This window comes from Bos indicus, chromosome 5 (genome assembly GCF_029378745.1).
Source record: "Bos indicus isolate NIAB-ARS_2022 breed Sahiwal x Tharparkar chromosome 5, NIAB-ARS_B.indTharparkar_mat_pri_1.0, whole genome shotgun sequence".
Lineage (NCBI taxonomy): Eukaryota > Metazoa > Chordata > Mammalia > Artiodactyla > Bovidae > Bos > Bos indicus.
Genome location: NC_091764.1, coordinates 74002152 through 74024387, shown reverse-complemented (window position 1 = coordinate 74024387; position 22236 = coordinate 74002152). Strand labels below are relative to the sequence as shown.

General features: G+C 38.2%; 1 protein-coding gene across 24 annotated transcripts in view; it reads left to right on the top strand.

The window, feature by feature from the left end:
- RBFOX2 (RNA binding fox-1 homolog 2) overlaps positions 1 to 22236 on the top strand; it is a 293466-nt gene that overhangs the window by 218887 nt on the left and 52343 nt on the right. For all 24 annotated transcript variants that reach the window (XR_011566691.1, XR_011566693.1, XR_011566692.1 and 21 more), the window contains one exon: positions 7376 to 7600. Coding sequence is in view for 21 of the 24 variants with exons in the window: in XM_070789688.1 (XP_070645789.1) it covers positions 7376 to 7600 (225 nt within the window). In the remaining 3 variants the exon portion in view is untranslated. The remainder of the gene's footprint in view (positions 1 to 7375; positions 7601 to 22236) is intronic.

The following is a 22236-nucleotide window of genomic DNA, read 5'->3' as shown; positions in this document are numbered from 1 at the left end:
CATGGAATCCCATGGAGAATCCCATGGACGGCGGAGGAGCTTGTTGGGCTGCAGTCCACGGGGTCACAAAGAGTCGGACACGACTGAGCGACTTCACTTTCACTTGTTTTCTTAAATATTGTTCCCACAGATACATGGTAATGAGGGTTGTTTTTGTTAGTTTTTCAATTTCACGTGACATCCATTACAGTGGCATCCAGTAGGATTTTAATATTTTATCAAATTGTGGAAGTTCGGCCCCACTGGTCTACGTGGTACTTGTGTTTGTTGAAAACAACTGTTATGGAGAGTCTAGAGTTTTAATCACTTCACATTTTTTATGTTACCAGTTCTTCACAACAGTATAATAACATTAACATTGCTGTTTTATAGATTAAGAAAATGGGGCACAGAGAAAGTAGGTTGTAGCATATTTAATTGTTTACAGCTATAGTAAATGACAGAACTGAGGTTGAAATTATGTTCTGACCATACACTCCAGCATTCCTCTTTGTGAAATACAAAATTTGTTGGGTCTCAGATGAATTTGATAAAATTTTAGGTAATGTGTAAATAGTAGAATAAACAAATTTGTTTGCATTGGCGAAAAATACATTTTCAAAAATGTATTTTGAAAAATACATTTTCAAAAATTTTCAAAAAATTTTCAGACTTTATAACTTACACATTCCTTTGTGCTTATCATCTTGAACTTTACTCAAAGATGGCATCCTAAAATCATTGAGTCACAGTGGTCTTCATTCTATGTGAAATAAATACTATTCTTATCTTCTTAATATTTAATTTCTCTCCTTAAAACTTTTGTGTAGATAATATAATGACAATGAGATGACAGTCTTGAATCAGTTTGTCGAAATATCAAATATAACCCAGATTTGTCTGTTTTATGTACCTCTCTTCAGGGTTTTTCTTTCCCCCAGTCATTTGAAAATAACTTTAGAAAAACTCTTCTACTTTTTAAACCAGAGAATTAGAAATTTGGGTAGGTTTTTCTGAAATTTGGAAAATCTGACTTTTTAGTATAGTTGTAAATTATGTTGCTTCTGGAAACCAAAGCATTTTTTTTTGTTTATAATATCCTGCCAGGCACTGTAGCGAATTCATGTGGATGGTGGGAGGACTGGATGCATCCTGCTTTTCGTATCCTCATAGCTTTTCACAAAATGGGGACATCATTCTGCTTTTTTTAAAACAGTGTTGTTATGAAGGGTTAGGGAGAAATAGGAGTTGAAGTTCTAAAAGGAATGCTCGGGGAGTTGACGTTTGAGCAGAGAGACGTGAGGGAGGTGTACAAGTCAACAAATGCTGGAGTACCTGTGGCCCCGTGCAAGGCAGCAGAGTACAGAGTGACTCTCTTTGATTTTAATGAGCTCCACTCATAAGATCTAAAAGCTGACTGTCCTTTATTTTTCCCCTCATCTTTCACATAAAATCTTAGTTTATATTCTAGGGAAGAAAGGAGTTGTAGATAAATCTTTTAGAGCCTTGTTAGGCAAGGTAGAAATTTTATTTGCATCGTACTCCTTATTGTCAATTTTTTAATCTTGTGGATGAGAAAGTTTACAGACCGTTAAATTAAGAAAAAGAAGTTATGTCTAGTTTTGTGGGCTACAAGAAAAAGTTAATTCATTTTGTCAGATGAGATAGATACACTTAAACTGTTTAGTCTGTGATATTAAAATATCTTCATAAAACAAGAGGTAAGCTCTTACCTAGAAATAATCATGTTGACTATTATCTCACAGTTTGTCTGCAGGCTATAGTGCTTCTCTTCTGAACTTAAAACTTAAGAATATAGCCTGGATTAGTGGAAGTCTGAAAACCATATAACGTTTCTAAATTATAATAATGTTTACCTGGGGAAATTTTTAGACATTGCAGAGTGTATGAGGTAAAATGCAAAGTCACTCCTATTCCAGTTTCTTACCTGTAGTGTGTAAACATAGTGTTTTTTAATAACATTAAAAAAATTCCTGTATGTAACAAAATAAACTATCAAGAGTTTCTTCTTGATCTCCTGATAAGGGTTTACATTTCCCTTTTGAGGGAGAAATAGTTCAGCCTCTACCTGTCTTGCATTACTTTGAAACACATGGTACAAAGGCCACAAGTGATCTTAGAAGTTTTGACCTGTCTTCCCCCCATCTCCCACTGCTAATTGACAGGTTTATTCGGTTGACTGAGCCAGCTTTGTCAAGACTGCCTCTGGGGGAGAGTTAATATTGTGCTTTGTGTGCCAGAGCATCCTCCCCAGCAGAGCTGAAATGGAGGGTGGAGGCTGCCCCGAAAGAGGAGAGTCTGAGAGGAGCCCAGTGGGGTATTAGAAGTCCCCCTTGCTGTGTTCATAAACTGCACAACAGTGTCTTTAGCCTTTACGGGTTATTTAGTAGACCTGTCCAGTGTCTCTGTTTATGCCTGGAGTTGAAGCATAGGTCTGTGCATACCTTTGGTGCTCTTATTCCCTTTTATTCACCAACCCACCTGAAATAGAATTTTTTCTTATCTGTCTTCAGGCTAGTAAATCCCATGAGGATTTCTGAAGTAGTGTGCTTCATGTAGTTTGGTAGGTAGGTAGATAGATAGATAGCACTGAATAATTTGAAAGAGAAGGGACAGGATTATTTTCTTTCTTTCTTAGGACACCCAGAATAGAGAGAAATCATTTACAGTACCCTGACCTTGAGATCATGAAAATAACTTATATAGTGATGAATGACAAGGATTTTCTTTCCTGAAAAACTACAGGTAAAAACTAGCATAATTTTTAAGAACTAAATGAAGGGAAGGATTTTTATGTAAAGCATTCCTACTACTTTGTAGACGTGATTCTTAGACACTAGAGACAGCTGAATTTTGATGCTGTATAACTTCTGTAGGTAATGTCAGTTCCTTTTTTTTTTTTTTTTTTTTTGAGAACAGCATAATAACTCAATGCTTCAGTATATTGGCTTCCCTTTACTGATTACACTAGTCATCATTCTCTTTTTACATTAAAAAATACTTTGTAGGCTTTATTATAAAAGTAATATAAACTTATTAGGAGCATGAGGAAATTTGGGGGGGGTTTGGATAGATATGTTCACTGTTTAGATTGTGGTGATGATTTCATGAGTGTACGTATATATGTCAGAACTTACCAAAGCATACACTATGAGTAAATCAGTGGGGCTTATTGTAGAATTGTCCCTCGGTATCCACAGGGACTTACCAGAGCGTACACTATGAATAAATCAGTGGGGTTTATTGTAGAATTGTCCTTTGGTATCCACAGGGGATTGGTTCCAGGACCCCCTGCAGATACCAAAATCTGCAGATGCTCAAGTCCCTTGTATAAAATGGCATAACTAATATCTGCATATAACCTGTGCACATCCTCCCATATTTTTTTTTTTTAATTTTTGTAATTTTTATTGTTTTGGCATGTGAGATCTTAGTTCCCTGACCAGGGATTGAACCTGTGCCCTCTGCGTTGGGAGCACCAAGTTTTAACCACCTGACTACCAGGGAAGTCCCTTCCCATATATTTTTAATCATATCTACATTGCTTATAATACCTAGTACAGTGTAAATGTCATGTAAATAGTTATAAATACAATGTAAATAGTTGCTGGACTATGGCAAAGTAAAGCTTTACTTTTCTGGGATTTTTTTTTTTTCCCCTAGTATTTTTCAATCAGTGGTTATTTGAATACACACTGCAGAGCGTGTATTCAAAGAGAAGGCCAACTGTATATGTCAATTATGTCAATAAAATGGTTTTTTAATTTTTTTATGATTTGATGGTGAAAAAAATGGACTTATCTTGCCGTTAATATGTATTTCGATTTGTTAGTGAGATTAAGCATTTTTATCATACAGCCGTTTGTATTTCGTCTTCTGTGAACTGTTGTTGTGTTCTTTGTCTTTTTCTGTCTGTGTGTGTGTTTCTCCTCAGGTTAAATAACCTGCACTTAGTGATGGTTACCAGTGTGTGTCTGTCTTATGCTGTAGATGTTTTCCCCAGTTGGTTTTTCTTTTGACTTTAAAATCCATTTCTCCCCTCTCTTTCCTCTCCTCCCCCTCCTCTCTCTTCTTTTCTTCCTGTCTTCCATAGCCAAATCTTTTTTTTTTTTTTTAACTTTTCTGGTTTTTAGGTTTCCTGTCTTACTTAAGAATCACCCCACCCCAGTAACACTCCCAATATTTCTTATATTTTCATAGTTTTAATTATATTTTATTCCTTTTTTTTTTTTTTTGCATGGAGCATGAGTATTTTCTTTTTGGTGGGTAGCCAACTTCTATTCAATACAAATATCATCTGAGCCACCAGGGAAACCTCTTTAATACCAGTACCATATGATAAATAATCATCCCCTCCACTGAATTGAAATGCCACTTTTATCTTCTATTGAGTTTCCATATAAACTTAAATCAGGATTATCAGTGTTCCTTTAGTCATTTTGTATATTCCTACTATTGAATCATAGTAGTTTTATGGCAAGTTTTAATATATGATAGAGCATCTCCTCCTTCATGGGTTTTCCTTTTGCAGACCTTATTAGTATTTTTTCATATGCAAGTTAGAAAAGTATTTGGTCCTGTTTCCTTCTTTAGGCACCATTTGATTTGCTTCTGATTGGAAATTATACTAGGTTTATATTTGATTTGGGGAATGATTAACTTTTTATCTTTATTATTACTCAGAAATAAAATATACCTTTCTGTTTTTTCAGATCTTATATATTGTATGTTTTGTATTATAATTTAAATTTGGGTACTTTGGAATAGATTATTATTGCTAGTTTTAAAATAGCCATTCATGTATTTTAAAATAGTTTTTCAAGTTTTTTCTGCCCATTGGTATATCTTTCTGTGGGATGTGGTTGTTAAAAAGTCGTTAGCTTTCTTTCAAACGCCTTGTTCTTTTCATTGTGATCTGTAACATTTCTTTATAGATTCTGGTGTCCTTTTCCAGATGTATGTATTGTGAATATTGTCTCACAGTCTCTGCCTTGTCTCTCTATTATTTTAAGTTGATTTTCGGAGAACAATTGTTTTTAATTTTGGTGAAATCTACTCTGTCATTTTTTTCTTTAATAGTTCTTAATTTTTTTATGTCCCCAAAATTTCTTGTTTATCGCAAAGGTGTGAAGATTTTGCTGCCTTTTCTAAAAGTTTTATAGTTTTAGCTCTTACACTTAGGTCTATTATCTCTTTCAGGTTAACTTTTACAAATATAGGGTGAAAGTTGAGGTTTTTTTTTTTCATTGGGTATTCAGTTTTTCATTTATTAAAAAGTCTTTCCCCTGCTGAATGGACTTGATGCCTTAATATTCACTGTAAATGTTTATTTCTGTCTCTGGGTTCTTTTCTATCTCGTTTATCTGTTGTATGTTTTTAAACCAGTACCACACTATTATGATTATCATCACTTTGTAAGTCTTGAACTCAGGTAGTATAAGTCCTCCAGTTTGTGTTATTGTTTTGACTACTCTAGATACTTTGGATTTCCATATAAATTTTAATAACAACTTGTCAGTTTATACAAAAACACCTGCTGAGATTTTGATTGGGTTTGTGGAATTTGGGGTGCATTGTCATTTTCAGAATACCCAGCTTTCCAATCTATGATCATATATTTCTCTATTTATAACAGCCTTTGTAAATTTGTTCTGTTTTATTTTAGGCAGATTTTAAAGGATAGTTGAACCTTCCTTTAAAAAGTAATGTGAGATCTTTCTCCAGTTTTGGATTCAATTTTTTTTGCAATAGTATGAGTTTCAGTCCAGTTCAGTCACTCAGTCGTGTCCGACTCTTTGCGACCCCATGAATCGCAGCACGCCAGGCCTCCCTGTCCATCACCAACTCCCAGAGTTCACTCAAACCCATGTCCATCAAGTCAGTGATGCCATCCAGCCATCTCATCCTCTGTCGTCCCCTTCTCCTCCTGTTCCCAATCGTTCCCAGCATCAGAGTCTTTTCCAATGAGTTTAATGGCCATCAAATTAATGCTAAAAACCTGGAATGGTGTTAGACAGTGCTACTGGAAGTTCAGTTTCCTGTACCTCTCAGTGGGTAGAAAATCCCTTCTTAAATTGAGGGGAAAGAAGGATAACCATAACTGAGGAAGAAAGAGGAATAATTACTTTGTTGTTTGAAGGAACTGATGCTCATGATTAAGAGGAATCCAAGTGATATAAACCCAGATTTTCTTTGATCCCTAATGCTATGATGTCTAAAATATGGGGGAAGGGGTTTATCAAAGTGCTACCACTTTGAAGCATTTGACCATCTCTTTCAGCTATTTCCAAAAGGATAGTGGCCCCGGACTTTGAAAATGTGTTTGTTGTTAGTAAAATAATGACTCTGCCTTTTATGGACTAAAATGGGAGGTCAGAAGGTAAGTTGTTGAGAAGGGAGGATTTTACAAAATCTCTTACACAAGATTTAACTCCTCATTTATATCTGAACTTAAAGACGGAACAGAAATAAGACAGGGGCTGTGGAGTCAAAATGGCTTCTAACGAGTTCCTGCTGTTACTGTATGTCCTGTAGTGACATTTGAGCTATCACATGAGATCCCAAGTAAGCATCTGGGGATGGACGCCATGTGGAGAAGTATCTGCTAGCCTTGAAATGCTAGCAGTAATTATGAAAAACTCAAGGTTTTTGTCTAAGAAATTTTTTTGTTTCTAATTTAAGGAAAGGTTTTTTTTTTTTTTTTTAATTAACTTAGTGGCCAAGACTTAAATAAATCTCTACCTTGAAATTCAAAGATTAATTTTGTTAACAATGTACTTTCTCCTGAATTCTGTGTTCTTAAAATCTAGAGGTATATATCATCTGGTTTTGAGAATTTAATTTATACTGTCATTCTACCTGTTGCTATGAATTGTAATTTCAGTTCAGTCACTCAGTCATGTCTGACTCTTTGTGACCCCGTGGACTGCAGCACACCTGGCTTCCCTGTCCACACCAACTCCCGGCGCTTGCTCAGCCTCATGTCCATCGAGTCGGTGATGCCATCCCACCAGCTCACCCTCTGTCCTCCCCTTCTCCTCCTGCCTTCAGTCTTTTCACAGCATCAGGGTCTTTTCCGATGAGTCAGTCCTTTGCATCAGGTGGCCAAAGTATTGGCGTTTTCAACAAATTACAAATCAATTACAAAGAATTGTAATTTAGTGAAATTAGTTTTCCCCTAATAATCACTAAAGGAATAGAGTGTACTAAAGCAAACAGTAATGGCTCAAACAAATTTCAAATCTTGTAACTTATCTTCTGTAACAAATTTCCTTGCATTTAAAAAAAGTTTGCTTTAAAGGAAAATCTTTGGTCCTTTGGTAACTAGTCAACTTTTTTTTTTTAGTCTTATCTTCTCTTTCTCTGTTTGTTCCAGGGTAACCAGGAGCCAACAACAACTCCTGATGCAATGGTTCAGCCTTTTACTACCATCCCGTTTCCACCACCTCCACAGAATGGAATTCCCACAGAGTATGGAGTGCCACACACTCAGGACTATGCCGGCCAGACCAGTGAGCATAACCTGACACTCTACGGAAGCACGCAAGCCCACGGGGAGCAGAGCAGCAACTCACCCAGCACACAGAACGGATCTCTGACGGTACGTGAGTGATGAGGTGATGAAATAGAAGGAGGCCTGTCATCGTCCTATTGAAATCTTCTTAATCATCATACCCAAAAACCCTTTGAATTAATTTTGCATTTACATTACATTGCATAGCACTAATGTAATTTCCATTCTACTCCAAGCATTGTAATTAGAAGGTAAGGATTTAGGACAGAGCTCACGGTCATTGCCCAGGAGCTTACAGTCTAGACATGGGACAGACAGTAAAACAAGGTAAGTGTGATGATGAGAGTTAACTTAGCAGGAGGCTGCTCTTTTCAGCTTTACGGGTCACCTTCATTCTGCAAAAATCTCACAGTCCTCTGTCCTCATTCTCTACAATCTGTCAGCAGTATGCTACACACTGCCTCCTCCCTCCTCCTTGAGACACTTGAGTTGTTGGCTTTCATGACACTCCCTGTTTCCCTCTTAGGCACTGAAAGTCCTTTCTTGGTCTTTCTTGCTGGTTCGTCTTTCTCTATTCAGCTTTTAAATGTAGTACTCCAGAGCTGGGTCCTAGGACTCCTTTCCCTCCTGTTTTTTATCCTGTCTCTGTTGTATAATGATACTACTAAATTCACCTAGTTGCTCAAACGAAACCTGTGAATGATTTTTTTCTCTATTTCCATCATCTCTGCATCCAGTCCATTAGCAAGTCTTGGTCACCGTGACTCGAGAATTTTTTCTTACTTCAGCCTTTTCTCTTCATCTTAAGACCATATCTGGATAGTGTCTATAATTAAGAGCTCAGCATTTCCACCAGATTTTTTAGGTCTGAGTCCTAATATCGTCTGTAATTAGTAGTATGACCTTTGGCCAGTTATTTAATCTCTCTCTGCCTTGGCATGCTCATCTGCAAGATGAAGCCAGTAGCACCTATTTCAAGTGGCTTTTAGGAGACTTAAAAGAATTTAATTCATGTGAGGTGTTCATCATCATTGTCACCACTCTAATCCAAACCTTTTCACTTTTTCTGTTACTGTTGCCTAATTTATCACATAGCGGCCAAGATCCTTTGTCTCTTAATGCAAATAATGCTATTTTCCTGTTTGAGTCTAATGGTTTTCTAACATACTTAGAATAAAATCCAAACTCATACCTGGTTTACTAATCCCTGGCCCCAGCCTACCTCTTTGACTTTACCTGTTACGGGAGTAAAGGAAGCATCATAAATTACAATAGGTATGTTATCACATCATACAGGAAATCATTTTGTTTGTGGGATTGTGTGGTATATTTCCTAAGATAAAAATGTCCTATACTCTGCATAGAAAGATCTCTCTCTAGTTTTTAGCTTTCTTTTTGCCTTTCTGTATCAGATTATTAGGAGGAGAGCTTTACTCAGCCTTTAAACCACTTGATAAGATTTACTTCCCTGTAAAGAGCCTTGTAGGGGAAGCTTTTGTTGCATAAGGATAGATTTAACCTGCTAATACTTTCCATTTTCTTTTATTGGACTACCAAGAAAAATCCATTCTTCCCTTGAAGACATGTTATCTTATCAGTGTCAGAGTTATATAGAAGCAGATAATTTTTAACTTCGTAGGTAATGGACTATAATAGACAATTTATTTGAAAAGTCTGGGCATGGTGGTAACAAATGAGACTTTCCATAGCGTCCATTCTAGAATTAAAATACATAGGCTGCTGTATTGGCTGCATTTCCAAATCACGTACAAATGATGATGAACTTACAGATTTAACAGAAGTACTAGAAAAGAAGGAAAAAGAAAGAATAAAATACTATAAATCAGAGGCTTTATCAAGGTATTTTAATCACTAAGTCTATTTCTTTGCTAGTTATCAGTGTTTTTCTTTTTTCTATTTTCTATTTCTTATTAAATCAGTTTTGGTAATTGGTGTTTTTCTAGAATTTTTCTGTTACCTGCTAATTAGCTATCTTGTTGGTATAAAGTCTTATTAAATCAGTTTTGGTAATTGGTGTTTTTCTAGAATTTTTCTGTTACCTGCTAATTAGCTATCTTGTTGGTATAAAGTTATTCTAATAATAATTCCATTGATTATTTTAATTTCTACTGCGTTCATACTGATACCCACCCTTTCATCCTTGATTTTGGTAATTATGTCTTCTCTTTTTTTCTTGGTTAATCTAGTTAAGGTTTTTTGATTTTGCAGCTTTTTCTAGAAAACCAGCTTTCGATTTCATTGACTTTTTAAAATCTGTTGTTTTTCTGTTTTGTATGTCATTTATTTCCATTCTGATCTTTATTATTTCTTTCCTTCTGCTTGCTTTGGGTTTGACTTGGTCCTATTTTGCTAGCTTCTTGACATGTAATCTTAGGTCATTGATTTTAGAATTTTATCCTTTGTAATATATGTTTAAAGCTACACTTTACCCCTTAAGTTTCCCTTTAGCTGCATCCCATAAAGTGTGATATATTGTGTTTGCATTTTCATTCAGTTCAAGATATTCTTAAATTTTTCCTTATGACTTTTTCTTTAGTCCTAGCTTATATAGAAGTGTGTTGTTTAATTTCCACATGTCTAAGGATGTCCCCGGAGAAGGCAATGGCAACCCACTCCAGTACTCTTGCCTGGAAAATCCCATGGACGGAGGGGCCTGGTAGGCTGCAGTCCATGGGGTCGCTAGGAGTCGGACACGACCGTGTAACTTTCAAGTAGACAACCTGAGCGACTTCACTTTCACTTTTCACTTTCATGCATTGGAGAAGGAAATGGCAACCCACTCCAGTATTCTTGCCTGGAGAATCCCAGGGACGGGGAGCCTGGTGGGCTGCCATCTATGGGGTCGCACAGAGTCGGATACGACTGAAGCGGCTTAGCAGCAGCAGCAAGGATGTCCCAAGTCTTTCTCTTTATAATCCCATTGTTCTCAGAGAATATACTTTGTATGATTTCAGTCTTTTTAAACTTAATGAGACTTGTTTTACAGCTTAGTAGATGAGATGGTCTGTCCTACAGAATGTTCCTAACCAATTAGGCCATTTATCAATATGAAATGTCCCTTTTTGTTTCTATTAGTAGTTCCTGGCTTAAGTCTGTTTTGTCTGATACTTGACCACTGCATGTATCTTTTAATTACTATTTGCATGACATCTCTTTCCTTCATTTAGTTTCAAACTCTGAATCTAAGATATGTCTCTTGGGGAAAAACAAACAAACAAACATACATCTGGATCTTATTTGTCCAGTCTGAAAATTACTGCCTTTGTATCAGAGTATTTAGTCTATTTACTTTTAATATAATTGTTAATATAGGTGGATTTATGTCTGCCATTTTACTATTTGTTCTTGTATGTCTCTTGTCCTTTATTGTTCCTTCTTTACTGATTTATGTTAAATAAATTCTTTGTGTATCTTTTGAATCCCTTTGCAATTTTTTAAATTATTTATTTTTGTTGTTATTTTTGTATTTTCTTAGTTCTTAATCAAGAATTACATCTTGGAGTTATTACAACCTACTGATGGCTCTGTGTGTGTGTGTGTGTGTGTGTGTGTGTGTGTGTGTATGTATGTAAGAGGAACTCAAAAGCCTCTTGATGAAAGTGAAAGTGGAGAGTGAAAAAGTTGGCTTAAAGCTCAACATTCGGAAAACAAAGATCATGGCATCCAGTCCCACCACTTCGTGGGAAATAGATGGGGAAACAGTGGAAACAGTGTCAGACTTTATTTTTCTGGGCTCCAAAATCACTGCAGATAGTGACTGCAGCCATGAAATTAAAAGACGCTTACTCCTTGGAAGGAAAGTTACGACCAACCTAGATAGCATATTCAAAAGCAGAGACATTACTTTGCCAACAAAGGTTCGTCTAGTCAAGGCTATGGTTTTTCCTGTGGTCATGTATGGATGTGAGAGTTGGACTGTGAAGAAGGCTGAGCACCGAAGAATTGATGCTTTTGAACTGTGGTGTTGGAGAAGACTCTTGAGAGTCCCTTGGACTGCAGGGAGATCCAACCAGTCCATTCTGAAGGAGATCAGCCCTGGGATTTCTTGGAAGGAATGATGATAAGGCTGAAACTCCAGTACTTTGGCCACCTCATGGGAAGAGTTGACTCATTGGAAAAGACTCTGATGCTGGGAGGGATTGGGGGCAGGAGGAGAAGGGGACGACAGAGGATGAGATGGCTGCATGGCATCACTGACTCCATGGACGTGAGTCTGAGTGAACTCCGGGAGTTGGTGACGGACAGGGAGGCCTGGCGTGCTGCGATTCATGGGGTCGCAAAGAGTCAGACACGACTGAGCGACTGATCTGATCTGGTCTGATTATGCTGCTGGTAAAATATAGCAATTTGGTCCAGTGGGGTTCTGTCCCTTACCATCCTTTCTGCAGGGTTATTGTCATATGAAATGAAACAGTATAGTAGTACAGTTATTGCTTTAAAAGATCTTTTATCTTTAAAGAAATTTACCATTTTCATTGATCTTCATATCTTCCTATGGATTTGAGTTATTTTCTAATGTCATTTCCTTTTAGCTGATAGTACATCATGTAGGATTTTCTGGAGGCTAGGTCTGCTTGAAACAAATTTTCAGATTTTGTTTATCTAGGAATGTCTTGCTTCTGTCTTCGTTTTTGAAGGATAGTTTTGCTAGCTGTAGAGTTCTTGGTTGACAGTCTCTCCCTGTGTTCTCAGCCCTGTGACATCAGCAAGAAGGCAGTTGTTGACCCTGCTGTTGTCCCCTGTGCGTGGTGAGCTGTTCTTCTCTTGTGGTCTTCAAGATTTTTGGTTTACCTTTGGCTTTGAGCAGTGTAACATTGATAGGTCGAGGATAGATATTTTTGTTTTTATCATATTTGCAGTTTATTGAAATTTGGGGGTCTGTGGATTGTTTTCCATCAAAATTGGGAAATTTTTTAACAATTTTTTCGAATTTTTGTTCTTTCCTTCTCTCCTTCTGGGACTTTTGCCACAAGTGTGTGGGGATGCTTGTTTGTTCCCTACAGGTTCAGATTCTGTTTGTTTTTAAGCTGGATCTAAAGTTCTGTTCATTTTTCTAAAGTGTTCTTTCTTTCTCTTCTTTTGATTGGATAATTTCAATTAATCTGTTTCAGTTTACTTATTCTTTATTCCACCAGGTCCAGTCAGTTATTGAGCTCATCTGGTGACTTTTTATTTTATTTAATGTACTTTTCAACTCTAGAATTTTCATTTAGGATTTCTGTAGTTCTGTCAAGATCCCCTACTTGACTAGGGAATATTTCCTTTAATTCTTGTCACGTTTCCTTTAATTCTTTGAATACATTTGTCATTGTCACTTTGAAGTCATCTGCTACAAGGTCTAGGCCGCTGAGAGCCTTTTTCTAGTTACTGCTTGTTTACTTGAGTCAGGGCCTCACTTTTCCTATTTCTTTGCATGTCTTGTAACTTTTTAGTATGTTTTAGATGTTTTAGTAATGTATTTCAACACTCTGAAGTTTGTTGGTTTTGTTTTTGAGAAACATAGAGATGAGTGTTAATGTGTGTGTTTTTAGTACTTTGCCTGGATTAAACTGTGGAGTGTGACTCTTCCATGGTCACTAATGTGTCTGCTTAATGATGTTTATTCTCCTTTTTACTTTTTATCCTGGCTGGGAGTCACTCCTCTCTCTTCATAGACAGTGATTTGGGCATAAGTTGTGCTTAAGCACCTGGAGTGTGGAAAGCTTCTACCTTCTATTGATCTGTTTGTGATTTGGGAAGTGCATTTAGAGTCCAGCCAGTTCTCAAGTACGCCTTCACTTTTTCTTTTGTTGCGCCCTCTTTTGTCTCCCCCCTCCCCATCCCAGCATTTTCAATCAGTCGGGAATGTCAGGAGAACATAACTAGTTATTCTACAATTCTCTCATTTCTAGGATCTTCTTTCGTATTTCTAGCTGATCTGTCACACACACCAGTCAGACCGCAACCTCAAGCTAGAAGAACCAGTTAGGTTCCTACCAAGTTTGCCACTTTTTCTGACAAAGCCATGGCTTTCTACTGTACCCCACCCCAGTACCCCAAGCTGAGTCTACCCCCTCTGACAGCAGAACTACTGGTTTTCATGGCCTTTGTTGTTGTTCAGCCGCTCAGTCGTGTCCAGCTCTTTGCAACCCCACAGACTGCAGCACACCAGGCTTCCCTGTCCTTCACCATCTCCTGGAGCTTGCTCAAACTCATGTCCATTGAGCCGGTGATGCCAGCCAGCCATCTTGTCCTCTCTCATCCCCTTCTCCTCCTGCCTTCAGTCTTTCCCAGTGTCAGGTTCTTTTCTAATGAGTCAGCTCTTCACATTAGGAGGCCAAAGTATTGGAGCTTCAGCTTCAGTGTCAGTCCTTCCAATGAATATTTAGGATTGATTTCCTTTAGGATTAACTGGTTTGATCTCCTTGCTGTCCAAGGGACTCTTAAGAGTGTTCACCTGACTCTATCCTAAAAGCTGTCCTGGCAGAGCTGAGGATTAGAGGGTGGAGTTCTTGGGTTGGAATAGCCCCAGGAAGTAGGTTTGTAGCCTCCTGCTGGTATTAACCCTAAAGCTGTAGCAACTTTTCATGAAATTTCTCTATTTGTTATCTGCCTTTGATTGATTTCCAGAACCCTGAAATGACTGAGTTTTCTTATTGTTTTGAGGAGAGGATTCACTAACCTGTTCATGCCATTAGAGGCAGAAGTCCCTGCCCTGAATCATTTCCTGGTCATGTACAAGGCACAGTACACCTCTCCACACCCTACCCATTTCTCTTTCTTTCTCTTTCTCATTGCCACAGTTTCCCATGGTTTCAGAATCCCAGACTGTGTTTCTGATGACAGTGAGCTCTGTTCCTTCATATGAATATATACAGTTAGACTTGTGTTTCTCATCCATATGACAAACTATTCATTATATTATTTTATATTGTGTTGACCAATTTGAGTTCCTAAAGATATATTGAAGTAAGACTGGGAATCCTTGTGAATAGATTGTGAATGCATTAGTGCTGTGGAAAAAATGGAAACTCCTTGATTTGTGCCTACAAACTGAGCACAGGTTCTGTCATGTTAGGAAGTTGCTAACAGTAAAAAGGGAAATTATCTGGAAGCTCTAGTTGAAGATTCTGCTTATATTTTTAAGTGTACATTTAAAATATGAGTGTAGATCCACTGCTCTTAAGCCCTTTACCTTTGGAAGTTGTGTATGATTGTGTGTTTCTCAGGTGAGGGGATGTGTGCATAGAGAGAAATTGAGCAGTAGAACAGTATATTTTGAAACCTAGATTGCCAACTTTATAAATGATACTGTTAAACCTTTACCTTCTACTTATATATTTCTTAAGAGTCTGATAATTCCTGTGGCCATTACATTCCAAAGGTAGATGAGAAACATTTATACGTTATTTATAAATAAATGAGGGATTCCCTGGTGGCTCAGACGGTAAAGAGTCTCCCTGCAATGCAGGAGACCCAGGTTCAATCCTTGGGTGACGAAGATCACCTGGAGGAGGATATGGCAACCCACTCCAGTATTCTTGCTGGGAAAATCCCATGGATGGAGGAGCCTGGCAGTCTACAGTCCATGGGGTTGCAAAGAGTCAGACATGACTGAGCGACTTTACTTTCTTTCACTTTATAAATAACTGGTATCTTAAATTTGTATAACAGTTTTCAATTTAAAACTTGCTTCCACAAACATTTTATTGTGGCTCATAAAATAGCCCTTTGTGGTGGTATGCTGTTGTTTTTTACACTACGGGAATCCAGTCTGCCACTCTTGACTCTGCATGTCCAGCTCAATGCCTGTGATTATATATATGCACTGGTCTTCTGAGCAGACACTTGAGCAGCTTTTCCCATTCAGTTCAAGTGTTAGCTCTCCTGGGAAGCCCCGCTTGACTTTCCTAGGCAAAGCCAAATTCATGTACCCTTCATCTAGGCTCAAGTAGACTCCTGAGCTGACCACTTTCTGTGGACCTTATAGGATGCAATGGTTTTTTGTTCACTAGTGACTCCCTAACTAAAGTGTAAGCTTTTTTTGCTTGATTTACCGTAGTAACTAGCAGTTAATAGTTACACAGTAAATATTTCTTGGGGGGAAAAAAAAAAGGAAGATAGAGGAGAGAAGCTCAGGCTCCTTGGTGGAGAAGGCGTAGACTTAGGCCTTGTACTATGAGTGCCTGGAATTCAGACATGCTTTGATGTGGTGGGAAGAATTAGGAAAGTCATTTCTCAAAGCAAAGTTGGAGAGACAAAAAAGATCAAAACGTCTTTGAATAAAAGCTGGGTTTCTGTTTGATGAAGCTTGGATGCTTGGTGGAGATGAGTGGGGAGTACGGTGGGAGAAAGGTCACTCGAGAGCACAGATTGGGAAGTGTTTGAGTGCCTGACTGAAAAATGACTTTGTTAAAGATGTTTGAGTGGGAAATGGAAGTGAGCAGAATGGTGCTTCAGAAAATTGATCTCTTGTGTATACAAGATAGTAGAGAAGCAGGAAGACTGGTTAGGAAAGGGTCCTGTGGTTGGAGTTGATAATGGGGTTCTGGAATCGGGGCTGCAGTGATGATATAAAAGAGGAAATACATTAAATACATGAAAGAGAAATTATGTAGAAATACAAAAAGAGAAATTATGAGGGTAGAATAAACAGAATTTGATAGCTGGTTGGAGTAAAACGAGATCAGTCAGAATTTTCAACCTTATTGCAATAAATTTATCTTGAATAAAATCATTTTACCCTCCCAGGTTTCAGTTTCTTCATCTATCAAACAAAGATAATAATGCCTACCTGGTAGTCTTATAGGCAGAATAAATTAGAGAAGCTGTGGAGATTGCTTGTTTAAATAGTTCTTTGAAATAATTGTTTTTATCATCTTTTTAAAAATCATTTGTCGTGGTTAATGTCATTTATTTGTGCTTTTCATTATTGTGAGCTGCTGCTGCATATTAAAAAGTAAAGACATTACTTTGGCAACAAAAGTCCATCTAGTCAAAGCTATGGTTTTTCCAGTGGTCATGTATGGATGTGAGAGTTGGACTATAAAGAAAGCTGAGCGCCGCAGAATTGATGCTTTTGAACTCTGGTGTTAGAGAAGACTCTTGAGAGTCCCTTGGACTGCAAGGAGATCCAACCAGTCCATCCTGAAGGAAATCAGTCCTGAATATTCATTGGAAGGACTGATGCGGAAGCTGAAACTCCAATACTTTAGCCACCTGATGCGAAGAACTGACTCATTTGAAAAGACCCTGATGCTGGGAAGAGATTGAAGGAGGGAAGAGAAGGGGGCGCCAGAGGATGAGATGGTTGGATGGCATCACCGACTCAATGGACTTGAGTTTGAGTAAGCTCCAGGAGTTGGTGATGGACAGGGAAGCCTGGCGTGCTGCAGTCCATGGGGTCACAAAGAGTCGGACATGACTGAGAGACTGAACTGAACTGAATTGCTGTATTTTAATATAGATCTTGTTTACGTTGGATAGTTCCATCTTGTTGATGGAGAAAACAAAAAGAAAGGATTTCTGACATAAAAATGAGAAATAAGCAATGAAATCTGGAATTTTTGTTTCCAGAATGTTTTAGATGGTATTAACATTGAGCTAGAAGTGTCTCATGCTCTTTATGTGAGAGCTTGTTTTGACAGTCATTTGGTACCATACTGTGCATGAGCAAGAGAGAGAGCAGTTAGGGGTTTCCCACCTGGGTCTACAGAGCCTTGATTATCACTGAGCCTGCCTGCAGAGAAGAAAGGTTCTCAGTTCCTGTATGTTTAGATATTTTTCCAAATGCCAGCAGGAATAAATAACCAAAGTATTTGAAGTAGACGAACTTTGGTGAGTGATCTTCAGATACGAGATTTATATTTGGGTGCACATTCTTCCAACCTGTTGCAACTTATTGCAACCAACCTGTTGCAACCTGTTGAGGGCAGGAACTATTAGTCCCTCTTCTTATTACTCCCAGTGGCATATAACAGACATTTAGTAAATGATTTCTGAATGGGGGGTGGAAAAAAGAAGCTTCTAAAGCAGAGTACACACCAGTCAGTAACAACATTCCAAATAAGTTGCTGGTGGCTTTAGAGCAGAGATGTGAGGGCTAGGTGAGTGGCCTGCCTTACTGTGTCATAGTGCACTGTAGGTTTTACAGCCCTCCTCATTGGTGGGTCTTTGTGCACACCTCCAAGTAAAGATGACTCAGACCCCATATCGTTCATCCTCCTCAATTTCTTGTCTTTTTTGTACACCCTTTCTCTGGAGTTGAAGCCAGATTTTCTTGTATTTTCTTCTGTCAGAAGATCAGTCTAATCATCCTCACTTGGAATTACCCACTAACCCTTACTTGAAGATGCCTTGTGGATTAATAATCCACTCAAATGTAGCCTAGCAGCTATAACCCTGAACAGTGGGTCCATTTCCCCAAAGGACGACTTCTGGAATATAACGGTAAAAATAGGGCCCGGTCCTTACTCACGTTGTGTATTGTTGGGCCATATTACCTTTGACCTGCCATGTAAGTATGATCATTAGCGTCTTCCATTTCCAGGCTAGAATTAGAGGTCTCGGTCAACAGGGGATTCACTTGTGCAGTCATCCACTTTTCCAGGAGAGGTCCTGATTTTTCCCCAAAATAAAAAAAAAAGTAGAGGATGATGCGCCTATTCAAATTACCCACACTTGTTACCGATTGACCCTTAAAAGGCATCACTTACACACTGCAGCTTGGGAGTGTTGATGCCCGTGAGCAGCTGGACAGGTTCACAGCTGGGTTAGTGAGGAAACCATAGCCTGGCCTGAAATGTAAAAGTTGCTACAGAAAACCACACTCAGAGGCAGGCAGGCATGTTTTTCAGTAGAAAAAATTGCCCTTTGATTCATGTAAGACTCAGGACACCCTTTCAGGAAATTGTTAATATTGTTAAGATTATTGCTTTTTCTCCTTTGCATGCCTTCATTTATTTACTTACTAATTATTGATTATTATTACCCACCCCACCCCTCAAAAACAGAAGTGAAGTGAAAGTCGCTCAGTCGTGTCCAACTCTTTGCGACCCCATGTCCTACACAATCCATGGAATTCTCCAGGCCAGGATGCTGAAGTGGGTAGCCTTTCCCTTCTCCAGGGGATCTTCCCAACCCAGAGATTGAGCCCAGGTCTCCCACATTGCAAGCGGATTCTTTACCAGCTGAGCCACAAGGGAAGCCCTCAAAAACAGAAACTAGAGCTAAAGTGTTCTGGGAACAGTACTGCTCCTACTCCACTCTATGGGCCCTTATTGCTCCACTGTGCCTTAGGGTCAGGCTGAAGAAGCACCGATGATTAATTCAGTGTCATGGTTTTTCTTAACCTGTTTACAGGGGGTGTGCATTTTCCGTAAATATTTTGTACTGTCTTTTGAAGTCAGTAAACTCATTAGAATCACTGGATTTTAAAGCTCAAATGGATTTTAGAAATCATCTCATGCCTTCCTTTTACAGCAGAAACCAGCAATTTTAAGTGACTTCAACAAGATTGCTGCTAGCTCGTAGCAGAGCTGCGACTCAGGAAAAATGCTTTAAGTCAAGGCCTTTTTTTTTTTTTTTTTTTTTTTTGCTTCCCCATGTAAATTATAGAAAATAAAAAACCTCTATACTTCTTATGTTGAAGAAGGCAATGGCACCCCCACTCCAGTACTCTTGCCTGGAAAATCCCATGGATGGAGGAGCCTGGTGGACTGCAGTCCATGGGGTCGCTAAGAGTCGGGCAAGACTGAGCGACTTCACTTTCACTTTTCACTTTTATACATTGGAGAAGGAAATGGCAACCCACTCCAGTATTCTTGCCTGGATAATCCCAGGGACGGGGGAGCCTAGTGGGTTGCCGGGGTCGCACAGAGTCGGACACGACTGAAATGACTTAGCTTTTTTCTTATGTATTCATGCTCAGACGCTCAATCATTGCCAACACTTTGTGACCCCGTGAACTGTAGCCCACCAGGTTCCTCTGTCCATGGAGTTTTCCAGACAAGAATACTGGAATGGGTTGCCATTTCCTATTCCAGGGGATCGTCTCGACCTAGGGATCAAACCCACATCTCCTGAGTCTCCTATATTGGCAGGTGGATTCTTTCCCGTGGAGCCACCTGGGAAGCCCTCTTGTCTTCTTAGCTTCCACTTGTTCTTCAACTTTAAATGTGAAAACTCCAATGAGAATGTACTTAGAGATTTCTTTCATTCTGAAATATAAAAGAATCATTCAGTTAAATATAAAGCTTTTAGAAATTGAGGTTATTGTTTCTGCTATTTCTCCATAATAATTCTTACATAATTCTGACTCCTGGTTTTAAAAAAATACATGATTTGCTGTGGTTTATAACACTTTGATCCACCGATAAAATAGAATTAGATATTTTCTGAAGAAACTTGAGTTACTAGTTTTTTGGGGAAATGTTAGCTTACATCCAAATGCCCAAACAAGACCAGATTCTCAGAATTTGACTTATAGCAACTTTCAAATACACAGAAGAAATACTTAAGCATTAATCTTTAAAATAACTAAATCTATATGTATTTTAACTCAAGGAATTGCTCTACATAGATGTAAATCCAATTTTTTATGCCCTTAAAATTGTGTTTGGTGTTGCATTGGGTAAATAATTTTATGTGCACAGGTGTTCTTGATATGTTATTCTAGCATTATGAAATTACCCTGATTGTTGGTAACTAAGTATATAAGCCAAGATTTCACTTTTTAGAAATATATTCTATCATGTTAGGAGATTTTTACTCTTTAAGAAGGAATTCATAAGATATAATTCTACCAGTTTTAACCCAATATGTATTCCATTATAAACATTTATAAAAATGTTTTAAATCTTAAATGCTACCAAGTCTGGTTGATGGGTCAACATGGATTTTACTACCTAATTTTCCTTTAAGGCTGTGCAAGATGACATAATGAAAAGTATCCCAGCCAACTTTCTAAAATATTATTAGGAGAAACTGAATTTATTTTAAGGCAATCTTGAAACAACTTTTTATTATATCATATTTGATGAGGGAGCTCAAGCTTGGAAACCAGATTGAGTTAGGGTTAGCTCCCAGCCCTTTCCATTTGCTAAATTGTAACCGTGAGAGAATGACAACTCATGCTCATTTTCCTCACCTGTAAAACTGGTGATACTAGTTCTGACTCATAGAGTTGTTTTTAACAATAAATGAGAAAATGAATAGCAAATACTTTGTGAAATACCTGGCACATAATAAATCTTTAATAAATATTAGCTATAATTCTATTAGTATGTAATTATTTCAAAGAAGGAATTATAGGCAGTTCTTGACTTAATACAGATTAATAGGCTATCCAGTTATACATGTCTTTTCTCTTTTGCCATTGTTTACCTTCATATTCTGGGGAACCAGTGCTCTAAAGGTCATTCTGATAAAAGAGGTATGTTTGAAAGTGAATTCTATAGCTTGCCTCCTGTAAAATGAATGAATGAGTAATATATATAGGTTTAGGGAGAACGGTGAGTTTTCTCTATTCAAAATTCAAGGAAACCTTTTAACTTTATTAGTCCAGTATTTCCCAAATTTGTTTGACCATGAAACTCATTTTCTACAAAATACCAGTTAGCATCCTGCAGAAGTGTTAATCTACCTTTTGGGAAGTCTTTCTATATAATTTTTGAAGTATGTACATACACACACATGTATCCTTTAGATGTGATTAAAGCTGTTTTGGGCAGTGACCTTTCAATTAGGTTTGCTCAGATTTAAAATGTATCACCATCTTATTTAATACAAATTTGAATGGTTCAGAACAGAAATAGTATGATATAGAAAAATTAATTTCATTTCACTCTTGTATACATTTTAAGCTGTTAACAAGATTCACCCCGTCATGGAACACAGCCTTGTGGTGGCAGAAGGGGCTTGTGTAATTTAATGAAGGCATGAGCCCATGCAGGGTCACCCAAGATGAAGGCATCACAGTGAAGAGTTCTGACAAAATGTGGTCCACTGGAGGAGGAAACGGCAACCCACACCAGTGTTCTTGCCTGGAGAACCCCATGAACAGTATGAAAATGCAAAAAGATACAACACTGGAAGATGAGCCCCCCAGGTCAGAAGGTGTCCAGTATGCTACTGGGGAACAGCAAAGGTAATTACTGATAGTTCTAGAGAGAACGAATAGGACTTTTCCGCAGGCTCAGCGGTAAAGAATCCAACTGGGAATGCAGGAGCCGCAGGAGACACAGGTTCAATCCCTGGGTTGGGAAGATCCCCTGGAGGAGGAAATGGCAACCCACTCCAGAATTCTTATGGACAGAGGAACCTGGTGGGCTATCATCTGTAGGGTCGCAAAGAGTTGGACACGACTGAGGGACTGAGCACACCAGAAAGAATGAAGCAGTTAGGCCAAGGCGGAAATGATGCTCAATTTTGGATGTATTTGGTGGTGAAAGTAAAGTCTTGTAAAGTTTTGTAAAAAACAATATTTCATAGGAATCTGGAATATTAGGTTCATGAATCGAGGTAAATTGGACGTAGTCAAGCCGGAGATGACAAGACTGAACATTGACATCTTAGGAATCTGTAAACTAAAATGGATGGGAATGGGTGAATGTAATTCAGGTGACCGTTATATCTACTATTGTGGGCAAGAATTCCTTAGAAGAAATGGAGTAGCCCTCATAGTCAACAGAAGACTCTGAAATGCAGTACTTGGGTGCAGTCTC